At 44.9% G+C, this 22522-nt stretch overlaps 2 protein-coding genes across 3 annotated transcripts in view; one reads left to right on the top strand and one right to left on the bottom strand.

Annotated features, from left to right (window-relative positions):
* Positions 1–22522, bottom strand: part of Tg (thyroglobulin) — a 177109-nt gene that overhangs the window by 20899 nt on the left and 133688 nt on the right. The window contains exons 42-43 of the mRNA XM_052160288.1: positions 2561–2725; positions 1381–1548 (exon numbers count right to left, since the gene is read on the bottom strand). Coding sequence (XP_052016248.1) covers positions 1381–1548; positions 2561–2725 — 333 coding nt within the window. The remainder of the gene's footprint in view (positions 1–1380; positions 1549–2560; positions 2726–22522) is intronic.
* The window catches only part of Sla (Src like adaptor), a 46159-nt gene that overhangs the window by 1720 nt on the left and 21917 nt on the right, over positions 1–22522 (top strand). The window contains exon 1 of one of the 2 annotated variants that reach the window (XM_052160292.1): positions 16530–16734. The exons of the other annotated variant lie outside the window; for it this stretch is intronic. The gene's annotated coding sequence lies outside the window, so the exon portion shown is untranslated. Of the gene's footprint in view, positions 1–16529; positions 16735–22522 lie in introns of those variants that run through there. 2 annotated transcript variants of the gene reach the window in all.

Genomic DNA, 22522 nt, shown 5'->3' with positions numbered 1-22522 from the left:
GTGACCAGTGAGCAAACTACCAAAGCCTAGCTCCCAGTGGGTGGGGCCAGAAAGCATGATCATGTGCACTGGCTTCTCTCTTCTGGCCTCCAGGGCATGCAGACCTTCCTAGCATGGCTGGATTAGCAGTCTTATGAGCCTCCTGCCATATGCCACCATGTTCTTTTATGAGTGAACAAAGGGCATTTTACCTGCACCTTGGATAACTCAAGGAGAATTGAAATACTGTACTGGGGAAGAATTCTTGGTTCTCTAGTCTGTCAGCAATGATAGAAAATTCCCAAAACACCACTGGGATGGTGCTAGGAAGGGCAAGCTCCCCGCAGCCACACAGCCAAGCAACCTTCTTATGCTTGGCTAGCATAATTGAAGAATTGGACCTGGGCTGAGCTCTGACCCATCATTAACCATATCTACCAGCAGTGACCTCTGTCACTGGTTGGGGAACTTCAACTACTAGAGGTGATGTAGGAAGCACCTGCTAGGGTGGCCCTCACCTCCCCATGGTCCCTGTCTGAGATGAACTCTAAGCTGAGACTCTTCCTCCTTTCATGACTGAGAGATAAGATGAGAATTCAGCACATTTCCAGAGCTAGCATTGTGAGGACAGGTTCTCTTACCTGAAGATCACATGTTCTCTCTCACAGAGAGATATTGCAAGGAAAAGGTTATATTCTGTGTAATTTATCAGGTTTATAGAGAGTAGCAACAGAGATTAAGCCATTCTGTTTTACAATTCCTGAAGCAGTCAGGGTTAAATACTTGGTGTTTCTGTCCATACTATGATCCTTTCATGAAGAAACACACTAATATATACTTTTGTTTACATGCATTTACTTGCTCTTTAAACATTAGTGCTAACTCAACTCCATTTTTCTCTACATTTTTTTTTTTTTTTGCTTTCTACTTAGAAACCTATCAAAACCAAACCTCAAGCACACAGAGAGATTGGGCTCATGTTTTTAATAGCTGCATAATATTTAGCAGTTGGAGTGTATCTTAATTTAGTCAACCAGACATCTGGATTTCTTTCCACTTTTTCCTGCAACAATTAACACTGTGAAAAATATCCTTGCACACATGTTGTGGAAGAGCTGCACTTTTTGCTTATAGTGAGACATCCCTGGGGCTGAGAACTCCTGTTCAGTTTCTACTCTAAGCTCTGTATAGTGATTCACAGCTGCAATTTGTAATTTGGACATATCTGTATTTCACCTCTTGTAAATGTTTAGTTCTGACCCCAGCTTCGTCCATGACTACCTTCAGACTCCTGTAGCCTTGGTACACACTTCTCTGTCAGGCAGAGAAATAGTCAGTAGCTCCTGACCTAGTATTCCAGCAGGAGCCTGCAGAGGCCAAGCCCTGCCTCTATTTACCTACCTTCACAGCCTTTGCTCTGTTGATAAGCCCATCATCCTGAGAACCTCCTATGAGTAGATCCACCTTCACTGGCAGAGGCCTCTTCAACCTTCTGGATGGAAGTTCATGAAGGTACTGGCCATCAACCACAGGGCTCCAGTAATGGAAGGGACCACTCACAGCCAGGAGCTGCAAGGAGAGAAAGAAGGCCATTACTTGCATGTGCTTTAGTCTCTTTTAAGAAAACTACAATGTCAGTGTTGGCTGTGCAGCTGAAGTTGACAATTGTAGCAAAGAGCTAATGGTTCTGAACAGGGACAGGGACTAGAAAGGCCTCTGTGAAAGGAACTCTGCAAGATGGAACCCAATCCTTCTTTTCTTCTGGAGCCCCACAATTCTGCCTCATGGTGCCTCACAATGTATGTCTTTTGCTTTGCTTAGTGGACTCTAAAATATGAATGTTCATGTTCTATCTCTAGCTGGGCCCTAATGGAAAGCAAGGGTCAAATGAACAGGACAGCAGGCAAGCAGGACATCCTGTGACAGTGTCAGTGACTAGGCAGCAAATTCCCCCTCAGCAATGCTTAGCCCAAGGAGACCCTCCAAGAGCCCCTTGACTGAAACAACAAGAGGTTCCCAGGAACAGGAAGAAGAAGAAGAAGAAGGGCTTAAAGCCAGTGTCTGTAGCAGGTGACACTAAACAGCATAGCCCATATAGAGCCTTAGTCCACATCTTAGGGTCCAGATTCTTTATGAGGATCAAGTCTGCTTATGCCTTCTTTACCAAGGTCAGAGGCAGCCAGAAACCTAGGCTGAGATCAAGGTATTTACTGGTAGAAAGGGATGCCCAGCTGTTTATCTAAAGGTCTGTGATCTGACCTTGTTTCTCTATGATCCTAGCATGGGTTGTGACCCTTCTCAAGTTCTATTTCATCTCTCAACTCTGTCTCCATTATAGGTTCCACATTGTACATAAGACACCCAAATGACAGAAAAACATATCTTTCATTAGTAGCCTTGTATGTTCCTTTGTGGGCTGTGGCTCCTGCAAGGACTGGGACACAGGACACAAGTTTAGTTGGTTATGCACTGAATGTGTAGCTTGTTGGAGATGATCATCACATCTCATTTTTAGACCTTGGCTTTCCATTTGTAAAGACAAGAGACTGTCCTCTTCCCCAACCTGTACACCAGTACCCACCTTGGTCTGAGCATCATTGAGGATGTTGGCAGGCTTCTGGCGGAGGCATGATATCACTTCCTGGATGGATGAGGTAGGGCATCCAACCTCTTTTGCCAAGGCTGCAACTTGCTGTTGGGCCCTATCTGAGCTGATAACTGCAGCTGGGGACAGTGCGGAACCTCCCTGGAAAAGAAAGAGCAGGGCTCGGGTTGACAGTCTGTATAGCTTTGGGTGCTGCTTAGCACCCTCAGATCTTAGTAGAATTCTGTAGCTTCTTCCATATGCAGACACATGGGATCCTTTGATAGCTAACATGCATGAATGTCAGGGTTGACCTACACAGAACAGCATGTTTGTGTAAACTTCAACAGGTTAGTGGAAAACGTGGTTTCCTTATCTGTAAAGTGAGGGTGCTGGTATCTCTTTGCAGAAGTATATTGAGGTCAAGGGTGATAGTTCTGAATACAGACTGCAAGAGCTTCTAGTAAAAGTACTATGCAAGATACAGCTCCCTCCTCTCCAGGGAGCTCCTTACATAGCAAGGTTTCCTGATTCTAAGATGTAGTTGAACATGAACATAGAGACCCCTGGAAGACACCATCATTCCAGGTTACAAAATGGTATATAAAGTAGAGAGAAGATGGTACCTGGTCAGACATACAACCGGACAGGGAGCGCCTAGAGCTCAGCAATCCTGTCACTGAGCCTCTGCAGGTCACTTAGCATGAGGATGAGGACTGTACACTTGGGATTATTTCTCTAGCACACTTGAGAAATGGCCAACTTCTCTGAGACATCCATTGTTAATAAGAGGCACACCAAGCAGACTCTCACATATAGTTGGGAGGCTCCTGATGGGAGAGTGTTATACCTATCCTATATTGATGTCTAGTTCTTAGTCCATAGAGGGATCTGTGACCAGAGTCTGAGGCCAAGCAAGCAGTGGGAAGCCCATCTGAGGATCAGGGAAGTATACAGGGTAGGCAGGAAGAGGGCTGAAAACCTAGTGGCTATACATAGCCTGATGACCAAAGCCTTTCCAATATCTCTGAACTGTACAGATAAGGCCAGGGAGCTGGGCTGCAGACCCAAGATAGTGTGAGGCAGCGGAAAGGAGTTTTGTCTTTTACTGTGTTCTATATACTAAACTCAGCATGCTGGTGCCTCGGGCAATATGTGCAAAACAGACTCCTCTAAGCATCAGCATCTACAAACAAGAGAGCATCTGCTAGGCTCCTCATGAGAATCAACAGAGGTGCGGGTCAAACTTGCAGCCAACCAGAGCATGGAGTGCAGTGACCTTGTCACCGTGGGTGACTATTGTGTGAGTTTTACACCCTTGACTTATTTCTGTAATACCAAGTGGCCAGCTGTTTTTGAAAAACCCACTTGCTATGTTCTTATAACCCTGGTACCCACCCTGGAGGTATCCACACTGCTGCACAGCATTCTGTGCTGCTAAGTGTAGGGGTGGGGTGGTAGCAAGTCTTCCCAGCAGTGGTTGTCAACCTTCCTATAGCAGTGGCTCTCAAGTTTCTTAATGCTGCAATCCCCTTTAATACAGCGCCTCTTGTTGTGGTCACCCCCACCTATAAAATTATTGTAATGGCTACTTCATAACTATTTTTGCCACTTTTATGAATAGTAATATAAATACCTGTCATGCAGATGATTTAGGCAACCCTTGTGAAAGGACCATTTGATTGACCCCCTCCAAAAGGTCATGACTCACAGAGAATCAGTGGTCTACAGGCATGCCTGAGGACATGAGGATTTCAGGGTGGGCCTCTGATGTTTTCAATATTTCTGCTAGCTATAAATAGCTAGGGTTCTTGATATGCGGAGGAAGTGGGTAAAGGCGTGGGTTTCACTGACACTGTAAGATAGCTTAGAGAACTTTCCTCTCTCTCTTTGTTGTGATCAATCTTTCTGAAACCTTGTTCTTTGTAGAAAATCAGCAGTTAAACAGGCTATCCTCATTTGGGGACATTTGTTAGGACTTACAGCTGGTGGTCCTTGGACTGAGCCTGAGAAGGAAACCCTGAGCTCAGAGGAAAGGGAGCAGACCAGAATTCAAACTCTTGTCACTCTGATGGTGTCATTCAGAAAGTGTGCGCAAGAAGACTCCCTCTCATACCATCCTTGTGCAACAGAGGCACATTTTTGGTGACAATCTTGCTGCCCCAGGTGTGCCCCGATGGCCTCGCCTTAAGGATCAATGTTCTTATGCAGGAAGAGAGTCCTGAGAGGCCTGTCCTTCCTATGCCTCAATACCCCTTTACGTGTATCCTTGCTGTGAGGTAGAAACTCCTCAGGGAAGGAAAAGCTGGGAAGCCCACCTCCCACATCCTCGACAGTTAGCACTAGGCTGCATGGGTTGTGGCAGCCTCAGCTCAGAGACAGACAAAAAGCAGACAAGCGGCACTTCTGTGTATCATATTCGGAACAGCCCAGGAATCCTCACTCTAGAGGTGTCAGGAAGTTGGCAGAGGTGAAGCTGTGCACCCCTCATCTCACAGCTGGGAAGGGGCAAACATAGGGTATATCTCAGGCAGCTCCACACTCTACATGATATGCATTAGCAGGCTCGCCTAAGTACCCGCCTGTCTCTGTGAGAAGCAGGGCCAAGACCCAGTAGGAAGGCCCTGCCTTAGAAACAGACTGGGGTTTTAGTTCCAGTGTGGCCAGCTATTTTGTCAGTTCCTGTGAGATACAAGACAATGATGTAAAAAACCTCCTACTGTAATCAGCATACAGTGAATGTGAATGCTAATTATCATCAGGAGTGGAATTAACTATTGGTTTCTTTCCCATAATGCAATGTGTGATCCAGCTTCCTGCTGAGAGGAAGCAGATATGTGACTCCACAGCACTGTAACACCCTGAGGAGCACAGTCAGCGCTCACTGGGTTATGGACTCCAGTAAATTCAGCTATCATTTGCTACTCAAGAAGGATCAACCTAAAAGTATTCTAAGTCTGATTTTATGTAAAGAGTCTTAAATCTGTCCTCAAGCTGTGGAAGAGATACAAGGGGTTTCAAAGTAGACTGTGCTTACCAGTCTACATACCAGAGTGACCCTCTGCTATTGGGATCAGGAAAAAGGCTAGAATCCTTATGCATTGAGAACTCCAAGGAGGGGGTGCAGGGCACCTGTATGCCTGAAGAACTCTGCAGAGAGGCAGGACTTGAGAAGACTTTGAGAAAGTGAGCAGAAAGGAGCACTGGCAGATAACTACTCCTGAGGACTGTCAAGGATAGCAGATAGGTTGGGAATGTTGAAGAAAAAACTGGGGTCTAAAGATCCCAGCATCCCTGTAAATAGCTAGATATGTGTTAAAGGAGGGAGCCAACTCAGAATGGATGGGTATATAAGTGGTCTTTCTAGGAGGAGAGGACTCTGCATAGACGATGTTGAGAAGCAAAATCAGAAGACAAGTCAGTGACAGTCAAGTGAGAGGGGTCACCATGAGCAAACTAGATCTAGGGTGCAGGACAGGCTTCTATACCTACAGGAAGTCCTCTAGGATTTTGGAAAGACTACTGTTAAGTGTTTAGGAATATCACTGCCTACATCTGTTCATGGTCACACTGAAATGGCTTGAGCACAAGGCAGACCTTTGAACATGATGGAATATGAGTGTCTCAGGGATGTGGGCTACTGAAGGCAGAGCAGTGAAGTGATTTTTCTACCACTGGCTAGAGCTGTTTGTAAAACACCTATTTTCTATCAACATGTGGGGCAGAAGTGAGCTGGGACAAAGGGCAGGATTCTGCTTGATCCTCTTAATGCTAGAGGAGCTGGAGGAGCTGGAGGAGCTGGAGGAGCTGGAGGAGTTGGAGGAGCTGGAGGGAGCATCTGAGATAGGAACCCAGCCCAGGCTCCTGGGCAGTCCAGGGCTTCTAAGTAGAGATCATAGGCAGAGAGTGTGTCTACTGCTCCATGGCCTTCTTTTCCTGGAAATGCACCCAAGCCTGAGCCTGTCACCCATTTCCATGGGACTGGAGCATGCTTCTGGGAGGCAAGGAGAACCTGGAGACAGACCTAGAAACGGTAGCAAAGAGACTTTCAAAAATGGTTCCTATCCAAGTCTGGGCTAACGTTATCTTGTATGCCTTTAACCCAGAGTCATCTCTTTGCTTGATTTCTGGGACCATGAGTCTTATTGAAGTCTGCATCATTTCAGTTTTGGTAAAATCTTAACAGGAGTACTGACAATAGTTAATGTAACTCCCATCTTGAAACTCTAATCTACAAAGTCATAGATCACTTCTCTTTTTTTCTTCTTTGGAATCAGCGGTCTTGGTTTTACTTCAGCTATGGAACTTGGGTAGGTAGAGTCAAGGTGTGGTTTGCGATTTCTCAGTGTCCTTTGCCTGTCAGATGCTACTGATCTACTGTGGTCCTTCTAACAGGAACAGAGTGGTAACTGAATGCAAGCCAAAACCAAACTTTTGTAAGCAGAAATTGAAGGTGACTAAGTATACATGTACGTGTGTGTGTGTGTGTGTGTGTGTGTGTGTGTACATATGCATATATTCACATGGAAAGTGAAAGGCATTCAGCTTTCATAAGCAGCCTCTTATTAGCTGGGGCACTGAGCCAGGCGGTGGTGGCGCACGCCTGTAATCCCAGCACTCTGGGAGGCAGAGACAGGCGGATTTCTGAGTTCGAGGACAGCCTGATCTACAGAGTGAGTTCCCGGACAGCCAGGGCTATACAGAGAAACCCTGTCTCGAAAAAAAACCAAATCCAGAAAAAATAAAACAACAATACCTGGGGCATTTATTTATGTACATTTTTATTCTGTGATCTCTGCAACAACCCTCTGCATATTAGCGACCCCTACCCACTTTCTAGATTGGGAGAACACAGTCCAGAAGGAGGAGGTGATGTGTATGAGATCTTGAGACCTGTAATAACAGCCCAAGTAATAAAGCCTTTGGCTTTCCCCATGATCTATCATCTCCCACTAAGAACAGCCCCACCTTATCACAGCACTTCGTGAATTCTCATCCTCATTTTGAGTGGCTGCCACATGGCAGCCAATAAGAAAGAGGCTTACAAAGGGTTGTCAGAGAGCAGGGAGATGATATGGGATCCTTCTTCCCCTGTGTCGGTCAGGAGTGCATGAAGGAGGCCAGACTTACTTGGGCTTCTCTAAAGATTCATGACTGCAGACTGGGAAGGACACAAGGACAGAAGAACATTGTCCTCTGAAGTCTCTTGGCAAATCTTTACAACCTCTCTGCATTCTGCTCAGTTCCATCAGCTACGGAACCTCTTATAAATACCCCAGACCCTCCTTAGAAGAGAAGCAAATATGGCTTATTTTGGTGTTCTTCTGTATATGCCACACTTCATTCCTAGAATTTCCATAGATTCACAAAGAGCATTAAAGATGTTTAATAGCTTCCTGGTACCCAGCAGAAGAGGCTGAGACCCAAGTACTCTGCTTGGTCTTACTTACTTCAGCTATGGAACTTGGGTAGGTAGAGTCAAGTCTAGTTGATGGCGGGATCCAGGTGAGATTCATAGGCAGTCTGCTCCAACTCTTCACCATATTAACCTGCCCACATCCCAAGATTGCATAGATATTTCAACTTTGCCAATTCCTAATACTCTCCACCCACTCATAAAGGGCCAGTTGTAGGGTTTCACCAGCTCCTTATAATTTCAAGTGTCGTTATCTTCATGAACTGTCATTGCAGTTGCAATCAGAAAGGTCTATAGTGCAGCTGATCCTTTCCATAGGGCAGCTGTCATTTGCACATGTCACATGAATAAAGCTACAAGTAAATGGTACAGCTAAGGCCATTGATGGCCACTTCACAGGGAAACAAGTGGTGAGATGGAACAAAAATTCATAGGAGCAGGATCTGGGTGAGAGGACAGGTTCCAACAAAAATCTCAAAGGCCCCAGTGACCCCTTTCCTGGATGTTCCTTTTGTTTGGAAGTAGGCATGATCAGTGTGGGCTTTGCCCATCTGGAATTGGATTTGCATCTATCTCATTTCCTCCATGTCTCAAAGACCTGACAAAACACCTTTTGCGTTCTGTTAAACATGTCATGTTTAATTGGCTCTATCACCTTCTGACTGTCAGAATTCATTTAAGTGCATGGCAGTTAAAAATTACTGACTCTCCACACCAAGGTGTCACACTTGAAAAATGCCATCTTAATGATAGATGAGGTGGGATCTGCACCCCATTATAAAGAGGACTTAAAGTACACCCCAGAGCCTGCCTCCATTTCTGCCAAAGTGCACTTTCTCCACACATGTGGTCCTACACAGCCCTTCACAGCTGACTTCAGAACAAGAGCTTCAAAGGGTCCTTCCTTCTTCTCCCTGTCATTCATTCTTGAGTCCAGCCATTCAGCAGTCCCCGAGACTATGGGGAGAAGGGAACAGCTGGGTCCATGGGTTGCAGGGGAGAGGCTAAACTGTGGTTCAACACTTTCTGTCACTGTTCAGTTTTTAATCCTTTTCTAGGAAGGCCTAGCCACATGTCACTTATGGGTGGCTTTGTAGAAGACAAAGAACATTTTCTTAGTTTTATAATTGGGATCTGAGATCTGCTTGTCTGTCTCTTAACAAGAAGAATATGACTCAAGATGCAAGACCTTGCCTGACCTAGGAAGCATATGTGTAGAGCATGGTCTGATGGGCCAGTAGTTCCTGGGAATATAGAAGAACCAGCTGGGAGCCTGTTACAACAGTCTAAGTGCACAACTGTAATGACCCATCCAAAAGACTGGAGGTGATGCTGGACAGAGAGGCAGAAGTGACCTAGAGTAGGTAAAGACAGTATACTGCTCTAACAGGGGCCTCTACACACTGCAGGAGACAGAATAGATGATTGAGGGAGAATGCCTCTTCATCCTTGCAGCTGTCTATTGACCCATTGAATCATAGCCTGAGATTCTAGCTCCCTGTCCCTGTTTGGGATGTCCTGTCCCTGTAGTCTGAGTGTTCAGATGGGCTTGGCACTTCCCTGGCAGAGCTCACTTCCTCATCTCAGGGTCTGAGCCCAGCTCCCACCAGGATGAGGGCACTGACAGCCTCTGAGCTCCCCGCTCAAGTAGATCCTTACTTTAAATGTTACCTTGATCAGTCCTGCGGTCTCTTGCCAAAGTTATAATGGACTCTACAAGAAGAATGTGCCTATTTTTGCACCTCCACGTTTGCTCTATCCTTGAAATCTATTTCCTATCATGACCTTTAAATCTGTAAGATAAAAGAAATGTATAAATTATTGTTATTTTGAAGAGATATAGGAAGACGAATTGGAAAATGGACTTTCAGGTTGGGGGCTCTTACAAAATTCTTTTCATAACACAGTAATTACCTTCTTTCTTTGTTTATTAGCTTTCTAATCTGTTAAATAGGTATGGAACAATGTCACTGGAGAAACATTGAGAGCATGGGCTATGAGGCCATCAGCCAAAATCCAAGTCCAATCTTCACTGATGAGCTACATAACCTTAGGAAAGCTAATTAAAGTTTCAAGGCTTCAGGGTTTTATTGTTTGTTTGTTTGTTTGTTGTTATTGTTGGGTGTTTTTGGTTTAAAGTAAGGGTGAAAAAATACCTTACTTATATATTTGTTAGGAGACATTTTAAGGCAGCATGAAAGGGCTCATATGTACCAAGCTTCCTGTAAATAGTACCGGTGTTTTCAGATAATTTAAGCAATAATTCATAGATTTTTTTGTGAAAATTAAATGAAATTACAGGTATGAAAAAATGTAGCAATCTATAAACATTCTCCATATAAATTTCTACTATTGAAATTCCTATTGATGTTCAAACTATAATTTTAGAATGGTGGACTATCTCTAGTCCAATGACAATCTACAGGTTGTGATACCTTTGGGGTTGAATGACAATTTCATAGGACTTGCTTAAAACCAAGATGAAGTCTGTGCTAAGACTATAAACTGATGCTTACATTATGATTCATAACAGTATTACAATATTACAGTTATGAGGTATCGACAAAAATAATTTTATAGTTGGGGGCCACCACATCATGAGGAACTGTGTGAAAATGTCACAAGTGTTAGGTTGAGAACCACTGATCTAGTACAACAGAGGTGATTAACATTAGAGTTTCATCTCAGCCGAAACTATTTCCATGGTCTCCTGTTGCTGGTGCAATTGGTCATGGATCAGTGCATGCTGAGCTGACTCTGACTGATAATTATACGCTTGTCCAGCTGGTTCTGACTGAGTGTCAGTGACTAAAGTAACATCAAAGTCAACTTTGAGCTTGCTTTTCTTCTGATAATAAAATCTTGTCATGAGGAAATAGAACATGGAGACATGAGAAGGCATCCCAGGAGAGCATGAAGTGGGGCTTCAGTAAGTATGGTAACAATCCTGCTGCGGATCTGAGCCTCATTTTGTACTGTCTGGAACACCCAGCAGTAGCTGGCCAGTTACTTCGGCATGGTTGCTCATGAGATGAGGGTGCTGGGGCAGAATGGTACCAAGGTCTTCCTGGGACAGTGTCAGGAAGCTGAGTACAGTGGCCTTATCACCAGTCAGGCAGCAGCTGTTTCCTGATCCCAGTACAGGTCTTTGTTGCTGCTGGGAGTCTCTCTATTACAGGGCTAATTCGAGAAACTTCTGCACAAAGATGCCGCAGGGAATCCAAATCAGCAGAACATGATTAAACCTTGAGGTCTTTAGAGATCTGGGGGAAGGGGGCTTCTTTTCTCTCTTTTTGAAACTCGTTCCCTCAGTCTTCTAAGCTCCCTCCTCCCTGTGAACATCTACTTGTTCTACACAGATACTGCATCACACTGACTGCTTATTGTACGCACCTCTTGGAACTGCTCATGTCTGCAAGTCAGGACTGCAGAGCTGAAGACTAGTCTTATTAGACACTCTTAAAAAAATACTGTCTGTGAGGCCAAAAACCCCTCAGCATTCCCTTAACACGAATGCCCTTCTCATGGGAAGACATCATAATAGCCTTGCTCTTAAGATTTCAAAACATTTTCAAGACTCCTGCTTAGAAACAATCCATTTCTTCTTGGGTATCTGTCAGTAATCATCTCCCAAATGGGATACCCACAGACAGTCCACTACAGCCCCAAGTGAAGGTTCTAGAGTGTGAGTCTATTGATATTATTTATGAAATATCACTCTTTCAGTTTCTATGAGTATAGGTACATATTTGTCAAGTTGCCTATGGATACAGTTTATGGCTATGAATTATACCCTAAGAAATAACTTTCATTTTTTTGCTGTAAGTACGTGATAAAGAGTTAAGAAGTGAGTAGTCAAACAATAAAGAGACACTAGGCAAAAGATAGGAGCCAGGAGTATACCCTCATCCAGGGGTTCTGCTCTGTTGATCATAGAAGGCATGCTGGCAAACCATATGACCTTTGACAGGTATAGATTGCTATAGCAACAGTTGAGCTGCAGACAGATACCACCACCATGCCTACTATCCTTCATCTTTCCTGATACCACATGGCATGATCCACAAGACCCTGGTGAGTATCCATGAAGTACCCAGGACAGCAGAAATAGGAATAGTATCAGAAGAAGGGGACACAGATGGGCTTATTCATTAGCTTGTTCTCGTAGATTTGAGATGGACAGAGAATGAGTAAAAGAATCAAGATGACTGTCAGGGTCATCATTATCAACTCCAGACAAGACAAAAATGTAGTCATCCTACAAAAATAGGAATTGAGTAAGAGAAGCAGAACAAACATCCCATGAGACCTTCAGATGTCTAGTTGTATCAAATTCTCCAACTTTTTAAGAATGTCCTTAAAACATCAATCCCTTGTTAGTCTTGGTCACCAAAGCCTTACCAGATGCTTCTTCTGGGGTCCCCGTGCACTAGAGCCCCCACCATGTTGCCCTATTCTGCTTTTCTCCTGTCCCTTATTACACTCAAGGTTAGCTCTAGAGGGTAGATCAAGTGGCAGCCCTGTCTTCCAGTAGCTCTGCCCTGCGCTACCCCACAGAGGCTACATTACAACTATTTCAACAGATAAATGCCTGAGTCGGATCTAGGAAAGATGGTGGCTTTCAAGCTAGCACATCTAGAAGTTAGTAAATTACTCATGTGGAGCTGAGAACCACACATTAGTGGGTTTAATTGTGCAAGGACAGAAGAACAGGACTCTATTCTAGTGAGTCAGGGTACTTCTGCAACTCTCCTGAGCAGAGGGGGCTATGGGGAAGAGCTTCTACTTTTTTCTTTTGCTGAGGAACTATAGTCCCAGGAGTCTTGCAAAGATGGTGCTTGATGACACATGCCGGTTTGGAAATGGTTTGCAGTGGGTGAACTCAGATCTCCCCACAGACCACTTCTCTAACTCTAAGCCAGTCTCAAAGCAGAACTAGCACCTCCTGAGAAATGGAACTGTCTACCCATCCCTACATGGGAAAGGCAGGCTAAGAGGACATAAATACAATGCTCTTGTTCCCCAGGCACAGTCTCTTTTCCTCATTCACTCAATGGATACTTGTGGGTCATCTCTTCAGTGTAGGTTCCGTGGCTATGTTAGGCTCACTGCCTACAGTGTCTACGTATCAGACCCACTTTGGTTCTTCTAAGGGTCCAGAGAAAGAGAGGCTTTGATGTTTTATAGCACACTAGGAAATTTATGTATGTTTCCCCATGAGTACTCAGGAGCAAGAAGTATTATGGTCTGTGAGAGACTTGAAATCTACACAAGGTCATACAGCCCTGCCTTTAGTTTTCTGGACTCCACCTCTTGACTTTGACTCCTGTGTTGCAAATAGAGATCCCAAGAGTATCGGAGAGGGAGTTTTCACTTCTGGTTAGGGGAGCTCTGAGAACTACAGGAAGAGGGGAGTTCTGGGTAACCCAGGAGCACTATACATCTGTAGGAGGCATGACATCCCCTCAGGCAGGAAAGGCATCTAAGTGATTCTGAACTGCCTAACCAAGTACACTAGTACCTGATTCTTTTCACTCAAGGGATGCTACCTGGTTCTTAAGGTTGGATTCCTCATCATCTACTTTTCCCAACATTTATATGGAAAGAAGGAAAATAAACCCTGAACTTCCCAGACTTGGGACCTACTGATAGTCTCACATACCTGCCATGAAACACCAAATTGCTTTACAGCATACCTCTTGTTGACCCTAAAGCCTTCAGGAGAACTGAATCCAAAGAAACGAGCTTTGAATTGTTTCAGTTAGGAGGCTCCAGCTGGGGATTGTGACAGCTGACCCACAACAGGGCATCTTGTCCTCTTAGCAAGGGTAGAAACCATACTGCCCCACTTCAGTGAGTGATCCTTGGCTTGTTCGTGGCTAACAGCTTGCTGTCTCCTTGTGGCTGTTTATCTGTGTAACTGATAGCTAATTAATTTGCAAAGCCCTCTGGAAATCTGACACAGATGGCCTGAGTGTCTTTGTGGACCTAAATTGTGACCTCTTGGGAGGTAGCTGTCATTTGTTAAAACGGTTCAGCCTGGCTGACCACACACTTATCTTGAAGCTCCTCGAAGGCCTACACCTATCTTTAGCTTTGTGCTAACTCCAGGCATTAAGGACCTTGAAGGCATCTGCACTGTATAGATGAAATCTAGCCTTATCCTGCTAAATCTCTGCATTGTAGAGCTGGAGTCCAGGAGTCTTCTGGGCTGTTCTCCAGCTCCCTCCCTACTTACATCTGCTTTTAGTCTATCGATTTTAGCAGGTGCCCCCATCATCTTTACTAGATTATAAATGCCCCAAAGACAAAGATGAGTAGATCTATGTATCCCATCTTGCTGTTCACTCTGAATGGGCATATAAGTTTGTGCTCCTACCTAGTGTTTAGCATCAGGAAATGACCTATTTTATGCTGGATCTGGGTAATTGGGAAGAACATTTTACTGGGTGTCCCTTGTGGACAGGGCCTCATGTTCCTGGTACATGGAGCTGAGCACACACAGTGCCTAGCATATATTGAGTGCTACAAAAGGCTGGGGAATCTCAAAATAATAAATAATAAATGATAGTGTTCTCATACTTAGTGGATTAGTGGAAGATGGTAGACACACTTCTGAGGTACAGGGTGGAAGATGGACTACAGAGGGTATTCAGGACACTGCCAGGTCAGAAAAGAGGGCTTTGAGGTAAATTAACATGGGTTTCCTCTGTAGGATCTCTGCCCTCCCATAGGCTTTGACCCTGTGGAGTCTTGAGTTCAGGACTGGGATTCTATTCATTACTTGTCTCCCTCTACCATTGATGTTCCTCAGACTTCCATGGTCACAACAGTTTTTCTTCTATGTGAACCTCTTACCCTGGCTTGTTCGGGGGGCTATCCCACCCCTAAACAACTCAATGACCCCTACATATACCTTGTCCCCAACTACCACTGCCTGAGGACCACGGCCCCAGAGCTCACCGTGGCTCCTTTAGAGCAGCACTGCAAATGTGGGCTGCCCTCCATCCAATGGCTCTGATAAGCAAGGCTCAGGAGGCCAAGACTACCACTGGCTTAACATCCTGGCTGAATCCCAGTGACTGGATGGCCAGCCATGTTAAGGGAAGGAATGCCAGTTACAGGGATGAATTCATTTAAGCAGGAGGGGCTCTGCAAAAGGTGCTAAAATGTAGTACCCCCCACCCCCGTCACTTCTGCCTCTCTGAATGTCCCTCTCTCCAGAGCTCTGTCACTCCTCGGTGCATGTGGGGGAAAGCCCCACTTCAGCTGATTCCACTTGCTTGCTCTTCCTCACTGAGGCCACTTCTACAAAGTTCTTACACCATCTGCCTGCATCTTCCCAGCATGCTCTGCACAGAGCTGGCTTTTCACAAGCCAGCTGAATCTGTCTAGTACACAGCAAGTACTAAATTTAGAAGCTGCCCCACTGTTTATAATTCATATTTGCAAAGGACACCCAGCAAGGTTTCTAAATGACTGTCTTGAGTTTCTGCATTGGACTGTTGGGTGGGGTCCTTGGGACATAGGCCCCAGACTCTGCTCTGGCTCCGTGGGGACTAGCTGTGGACTGTGGGGAAATCACTGAACTCTCTGAAGGGTTTTCAACTTTGGAAATGGGAATGGCAGAGAGCAGCTTGCAGGCACCACTGCCTGTCATTTTTCTCATTAGAAATAGACTTCTCTCCCACCCAGCATCATGGCCATAGGTTTCCCTGCTACAGACTCACACATTATGAAATGATATTTACTGCATATATAACAAGATTTTATGCAGAGACACTTCATATTCTAATTTCAAACCATGGGAAAATTTGTGCAGAGAGCAATGTGTGCACACTCAGTCTTCTGAGTCTTCATGAACGTTGCCTAACTCCACCTTCCCTCACCTTCCTCTTGAGTATATTTGTTTTAGTAAACTGTTTCAGAATGACATGCTCCTACATAAGTGTCAGCACACATGTTCCCTGGGAACTAGAGCCTTCTTCCATATGGCTGTCTATCATTGTGTCATAGGACACAGACCTCCTTGTGATAATCATCTGTGTCTAGTGTGAGCCTGGGTATCTCATCCATTTGACAGATTAAAACATGGAGGCCTCCAGTTAAAATGACTTCTGCTATGTACAGGAGTAGCTGTCCCTTGTCTTTGGTCCCTAGCAACTGAAACTGGCTTATAACAGAGGACAGCTCCAGGGACTGCTCTGGGACCCTTCTGTAGTGGCACAAGAGAGCCGTAAAAATGAAGAAACTCTAGGAAAGAAAAGCTGCAGTGAGCTACCCTCAGCCTCCTTGGGCTCAGAAAGCTCTGGGGACACAAATGGGCAAATTCATAGTTTCATCTGCCTTTTAATTAGAAAAAGAGAGGGAAAAAGAGTGTGTTTCTATAAGCCCTGGCCATTTACAATCAAGCTGGCTATATTCTCAAGTGCTTTGTGAAGGAATTAATCCGTCCCTTCTTTCCCCGTTGTCCTTGTAAAGAGAAGTCAGCCTTGCGCGGTTAGTGAAAACAGGAACCTGCCCTCCTACCAGCCCCTTGCCTTTGCCTTCCTTGTTTGAGCAGAGGAAGTGTGAGGCCCTTTAGCAGCTACAACTCTGCAGCCTTCTCGATAACATGGGCTTTGCCTGCACTCCCCCTGGAGCCTGTGTGAGCCACTCAGCCCAGAGCAGCCACCGCTGATGGAGGGCTGGAGAACCTGCACCCACTGACTCTCTACTGCCAGCTCCCAGGACGGGCTATGTTCTGTGTCTGAAGGTATTTGGGGAACTGTGGCTGAATAGGGACAGGAGAGACTTTACAAGCCTCTGGAGGTACAGTTGTTAGGACGGGGCTTTGTGGGGGGGGGTATAGAAGGACCCCTGAAATCGAGCAGAGAAAAGTCCTGGTGAAGAACTGCCTCAGCACAATGAATGCTCAGAGGATGCTGAGAAAGTACATATGAAGGAAAAGGTGCAGTGACAGGGGGGTGGGCAGCCGGTTTTCCTGCCAGGAGCAGTCTAACTCAAGAAACAGCTAGGATGTGACAGCTATGTAACCTTGAGCAAGTCACCTTGAGCAAGTCATTTAAACCACTGTAGACCTCTGGCTCTCACCTATGGAATGGAAACTGTGCTGCCTAGATCACACAGAGGATGGTTAGATGAACTGAGGTAGCATATGCACATGCCCAATGTAGAGAGCCTTGGATGACAGTGGCAGGGCCTTGCAGAGGCTGGTAGTTAGAACCTTCCTGGGTAAGGGATATAGATAACTGACAATTATCTAAGCAGGAAGTAGGCAGATGGGTGAGGGAGGGCGAAAAAGAAGACCAACATGCAATGCATATTAATTATGAAATCATGAAATGTTATAAATGAATGAAATGTTGGAAATTCAGAATTTCCTAAGAAATGTGCCATGGTGCATGTTATATGGGTACTGAGAGAAACTGGTATCAGAACAACCTGGGCTGAACCTTCAGAGTGGCCTGCTTGGGGACTCTGAATGGGACCTGTTGTGCAGAGCGACTGTGCTAAGTATAAAACTAAGTTATTTTTCGTGAATCTTCAGAACATCACCATAAGTCTAGACTAGTTCTTTGCTTTTGACTAGTGGAAAAGGAGGCTCGGATGGGAGATACAAGAATCTAGGCGCTCTAAGGACCTTCACAGGGGAAGAAAGAGTCTTGTGAGTGCAAAGGACTAAGGACAAAGGTCTTGTTGCCAGTGGTGCTTCTGTGTTTTACACCCCATAGTTTGCAGGTTGTCCAGATTGTTTCTAGAAGATGCTGAGTTGTAAGACTATTCAGAGCTGTGTTCCAGTGGGAGGTATGGGAGTTCTGGCAGCTTCTCTTGGAACATATTTTCCAGTTACCGGATGCTATTCAAGATCCTTAGCATACTCTAGAAGTGCAGTGATAATCTGTGGGACAGGCACACTGAAATATACTTGGATAGCTCCTTTTTAAACAGATCTAGGATTGGAGTACCTAGGAAGGCATTTCAGGTTTGCCACCAAAGGACTGTGTGAGTCTGAGCAAAATCCTTTGCCTCTCTCCCTAAAAGTCTGCTTATTTTTTCCTTTATCAGAAGAAGCTTAATTTCTATGATATTTTTTAAGAAGTGCACATTATATGCAACATGTAGCTAAGTGGCCATTTTAATACCATTCCTAGCCAAGTGAAGCCTGCTTAATTACACAGACATTCCCAGCAGAAAATTTCTAGCAGTATTAAATATGGTGAGGTCAAATTACAAAGCCAAGACATGGGGCTCCCTCTCTTTTTCTGAAGACAAATTTATGTCGTTGTTCCACTGGACAGAGAGGAGCCTCAACAGTGGGTGTTTAGTCTATTTCAACAAATGGAAGCTGTTCCTAACAGAGAGAAACCTCTCTGCCTCTCTGGTCTGGGATAGCTGTGGGTACTTATTTCAGACCATCTTTATCTATCTTCTGCACTCATAGAGATGGCTGAGTGGTAATATCTTACTTCCTATTAAGTAGGAACTTGTTTACTGCACTTCTTCCATGACCTTAGATTGAAAAGTCTCATTAAGAGTCTTCATCAAACCAGACCAAACCATTTATTAGTCCCTGAGGGGTGGACATATGAGTACCTCTCATTATAAGCATCTGTCTGCCCATCCATCCACCTTGCACCAACCCATCCACTGACCAACCCATCTTTCTATCCACCCATCCATTCATCCTTCCTTTCTTCCTTCTTTCCTTCCTTCCTTACTTCCTTCCATCCTTCCTTCCTGCCTGCCTGCCTGCCTGCCTTCCTTCTTTCCTCCCTTCCATCCATCCCTCCACCCACCCATTCATTCAGCCATTCATATGTCAACTCACCTACCCTATCATCCATCCATCCATCCATCCATCCTTCCATCCATCCATCCATCCATCCATCCATGCATGCAGTCACCCATCCTTCCACCTATATATACATCTGTTCCCTCAGTACACACATACTGGAGTCATACCATGTGGCTGACTTCCTTCCTTTCTCACCCCAAACTTCCAAAAAAGAATTAAGTACATCATGTCCCAACCACTTCCTCCCATCCCAGAGCTATTCAGGAAGGAACATTTTTGACTATAGTAACTACAGCTACAGGTACAGCTATGCATGGGGTCTCAAGGGCAGTGTCTTACTTCTGTTGTTAGCCTTGGGGAGTCTCGATTCTCTAAGCAGCAGACAGCCTAGAGGTAGGCAGATAAAGTGGTGGAGACTCAGTGATTCTCAAAGGAAAGTGGCAATTGTCTGCTGGCTGGGGTTCCCCTACCCTAAAAGCAGATATCTCTCACACCAGACCAAGAATTTTACATTCCTAGCAGAGTGTACATCTTCATTCATTATACCTGATTATTGTGCATGTATTAGGCACCAGACACATGAAGGCTCATTCTTTTCTTTTTAGTTGAGAGTACTTGTAGCTATCCTCAGAAAATTGTCCTGGGGTGGTATTGCTTCATGCCACGCTCTGCCAATTCCTAATGCTCAAGAGTATCAGAGGTGGCAGCCAGTTCTGAAGGCAGAGGTCTGGGTTCACTACCTGCTCCAATTTCTGAGCAATTCCAACGTTGAGCAATTTCTTTGGTCTCAGTTTCCTGAAAAATGCCAAAGGTCTGAGTAAAACATGCCACATGGATTTGTGGAGGTCAAAAGAGATGGTATTTTGAATAAAGAGACATCAGAGATGTCCTCTGCAGATGTTCACTCTTGCCCATAACCTCTCTTGCTGTGGGTTAGGCTTCTGAAACTCATAAGCATCAGCCTTGGCCTGTGATAAGCACAGGGTGTCCTCCATCTGCTCTGCCTACTTTTTATGAAGCAGCAGATGGCCTCTCAAGGTAGGATAGTGGCTTGCCCATCACCCACTCTAGCTGGCCCACTGGGTGCTAAAGATGTAACGCATGGAAAGTAAAATTTAGGGGAAATTGGTCTAACTCATCTTCCTGACAGGACTGCAGTCACCCTTCAAGTGATTTCAAAACAGTGAGTCTACAGTACTCTGAGTCTGAAAACCAGATCTCTGGTTAGGTACTGTGCAGTGGGAATTGGCCTCCAATGGTCAGTTCAGCAGGCCTCTGTACCTTCTGCAGGGTATCTCAAGGAAAACAAGGTCACAAAGCACTGGCATGCTCCTTTTCTGGGATCAACATGACTGACAGGGTTAGGGTCGAGAGTGAGTAAAAGTATGCCCTAAATGTCGGGCCCATCCCTGACTCCTGACTTAGCTTCCTCACTTGTCAGTTGAAGTCTCTGGGCATTGAATAAAGCAGAGTACTTTGAGCATAATGGAGGCCTACTTGACCTGAGATCCTAGCCAGGCTGACTCATAATGAATGGGCCATTATCTGTGCATATTACATTGAGAAGAACTCAGATTTCTATCTTGATGGTAAGTTTGTCAGTAATGTTGGTGAGTCACGTGTATGAATGAAAAGCAAAAGGAACTTTTGCTGGGAAATGTGATGTCGTGAAGAAATCACAGTCTTGCTAGTGTTGGGGCCCAGATTTCTGTGCACATGTTAGCATCTCCCCGAATGTCTCTCTCCGGCTCCTTCTCCTGTAACTGGACCTCCATTTCACAAATCCTCATATGAGATGAGAAGTCAACAGCAATTTGCCTTGATACTCTTTGTGTACTAAACTCCTGGGAAAACTTCCTTCAAAATAACATGTTCAAAACAATAGGCTTGAGCCATATTGGACTAGACATGTTCAATACTTCCCACACTATAAAGCAATGTGTAAAGCAATGCCTATAACCATGTTCAAAACCCATATAATCAAGAAAAAAGGGTTATGCTTTAAATAAGTTTTAACTTTTTTCATAGCTGTCTGTGACCTCCTGTAGCCCATGAGATCCGGAAGGATCCCAAGTCATTCTCCTAGCAGGTATTTTATACTCTGGCAGTGAGTTAGGCACACAATGGCTGGATCCCAAGGTATCACCACCGGTGTGTAGGTTTTGACTTTACTTGGTCCCCTAGGAGACAGATGCATTGTCCCAGCCCCGCTACCCACCTCTGCTCCCCGTGTGGGAAACAGAAATGGACAGCAGGACTGAGAAGTGGACAAGGAATGAAGGGGTCATAAGGCGGGCTGCCCTGGTAATCTTGATTTACCTATTCAGGGAGAGATACCTGCCAACTGAGGCCAGGATGTGGTGGGCCAGGAAATCCTGTCAGGTTCTCAGAGGAGCCCGGCACTAAGTCCCAGTGACAGCTCTTATTTTCCTTGAGGCAAATTGTCAGACCCCCAGACATCACTGAACAAGTCTCAGATAGAGTAGTCATGCCTTGGGGGTGGAGGTGGGGTAGAGACAAAATGCAGCCTAGAAAGGGCAAGTGATTTACCCAACTAGCACAGTGAGTTAATGGCTCTGGCACACCAAAGGGCCTGCCATTGGCATATTTTTGGTGACCAATTATCAAACACATTCCTCTTTTACTTATGCATAGTAATTTATTTCCCAAACAACTTTGTGGAACCTACTTTTGTACTTTAAATCGGGAGAAAAGAATAGAATGTGGATGCCCAGAAAGGAGAAAGAAAGAAAGAAAGAAAGAAAGAAAGAAAGAAAGAAAGAAAGAAAGAAAGAAAGAAAGAAAGAAAGAAAGAAAGAAAGAAAGAAAGAAGTGGCCTGAGGACAAATAGCCATCAAGTGGGGACCAGAACTAGTGGTAAGCCTGCTCTGCAGACCCTCCAGTGGGGCTGTCTGAGTCTGGACGAGCTTTGAAGCACAAAACAAATTCATGCATATAAGGCAAGTGTGGAGCCTCCAGAGATGTGTATATCAGAAACTTATACATCTGCTTATGATATCACACCGAGAGAGTCATAAGTTCTTAGAATCTCCTGAGAAAGTTTCACATGCTGTGTTGATATACTCAGTGTACACATAGGCTGGTTTCATTTTTAATGAAGTTGATCACCGTGGTAAATGCCCATAATCCTAGTACTCCAGAGACTCAGGCAAAGGATCAAATGTTCTAGACTAGCCTGGGCTATGTTGCAAGACCATACATACCATTAGGATGGTCACCATTTTCTGTTCTGTTCTGACCTATAGTGCTGCAGTTCTGAGTGCTAGCAAGTCTGGAATTATTTTCACATCTTCCCCCTAACCTGAGGTAGCATTAAACCTTCACTGATCTTTCTTCTGTCCTTTCTCCTTCACACAGTGGGTTTTTAGGCCTAACTTTCTCGTCAGGGTTGTGCTGTATCCAACAGGCCCCTTGGACTTCGTGTCCCTTGTATGAATAAATGGTTCCCTCAAAGTTTATGGTTGCCAACTTTGGCTGCATGACTGAAGAATTCCTTTGCTGTTGGCTTCTCAGACTGAGAAGAAGAATAGGAGGCTAGTGCAGGTCCCCAGAGGTAGAAAGAGTGTGGGCTTTGGAGCCAGTAGGCCTGCTTTGACCTCTGCCTAGTCTTGAAACCTCAGAGCATGTGGCTAGTTTAGATGATGTGAGCAGTCAGGCATAGTTATTGCAATACTTCACCCTGTGCAGAAGAGAGCAAAGCTAATCTGCTTGGTGGCTGTTTCAT

The sequence above is a fragment of the Apodemus sylvaticus genome, chromosome 17 (assembly GCF_947179515.1).
Source record: "Apodemus sylvaticus chromosome 17, mApoSyl1.1, whole genome shotgun sequence".
NCBI classification, from domain to species: Eukaryota; Metazoa; Chordata; class Mammalia; order Rodentia; family Muridae; genus Apodemus; species Apodemus sylvaticus.
This window is presented reverse-complemented; position numbering and strand designations above follow the sequence as displayed.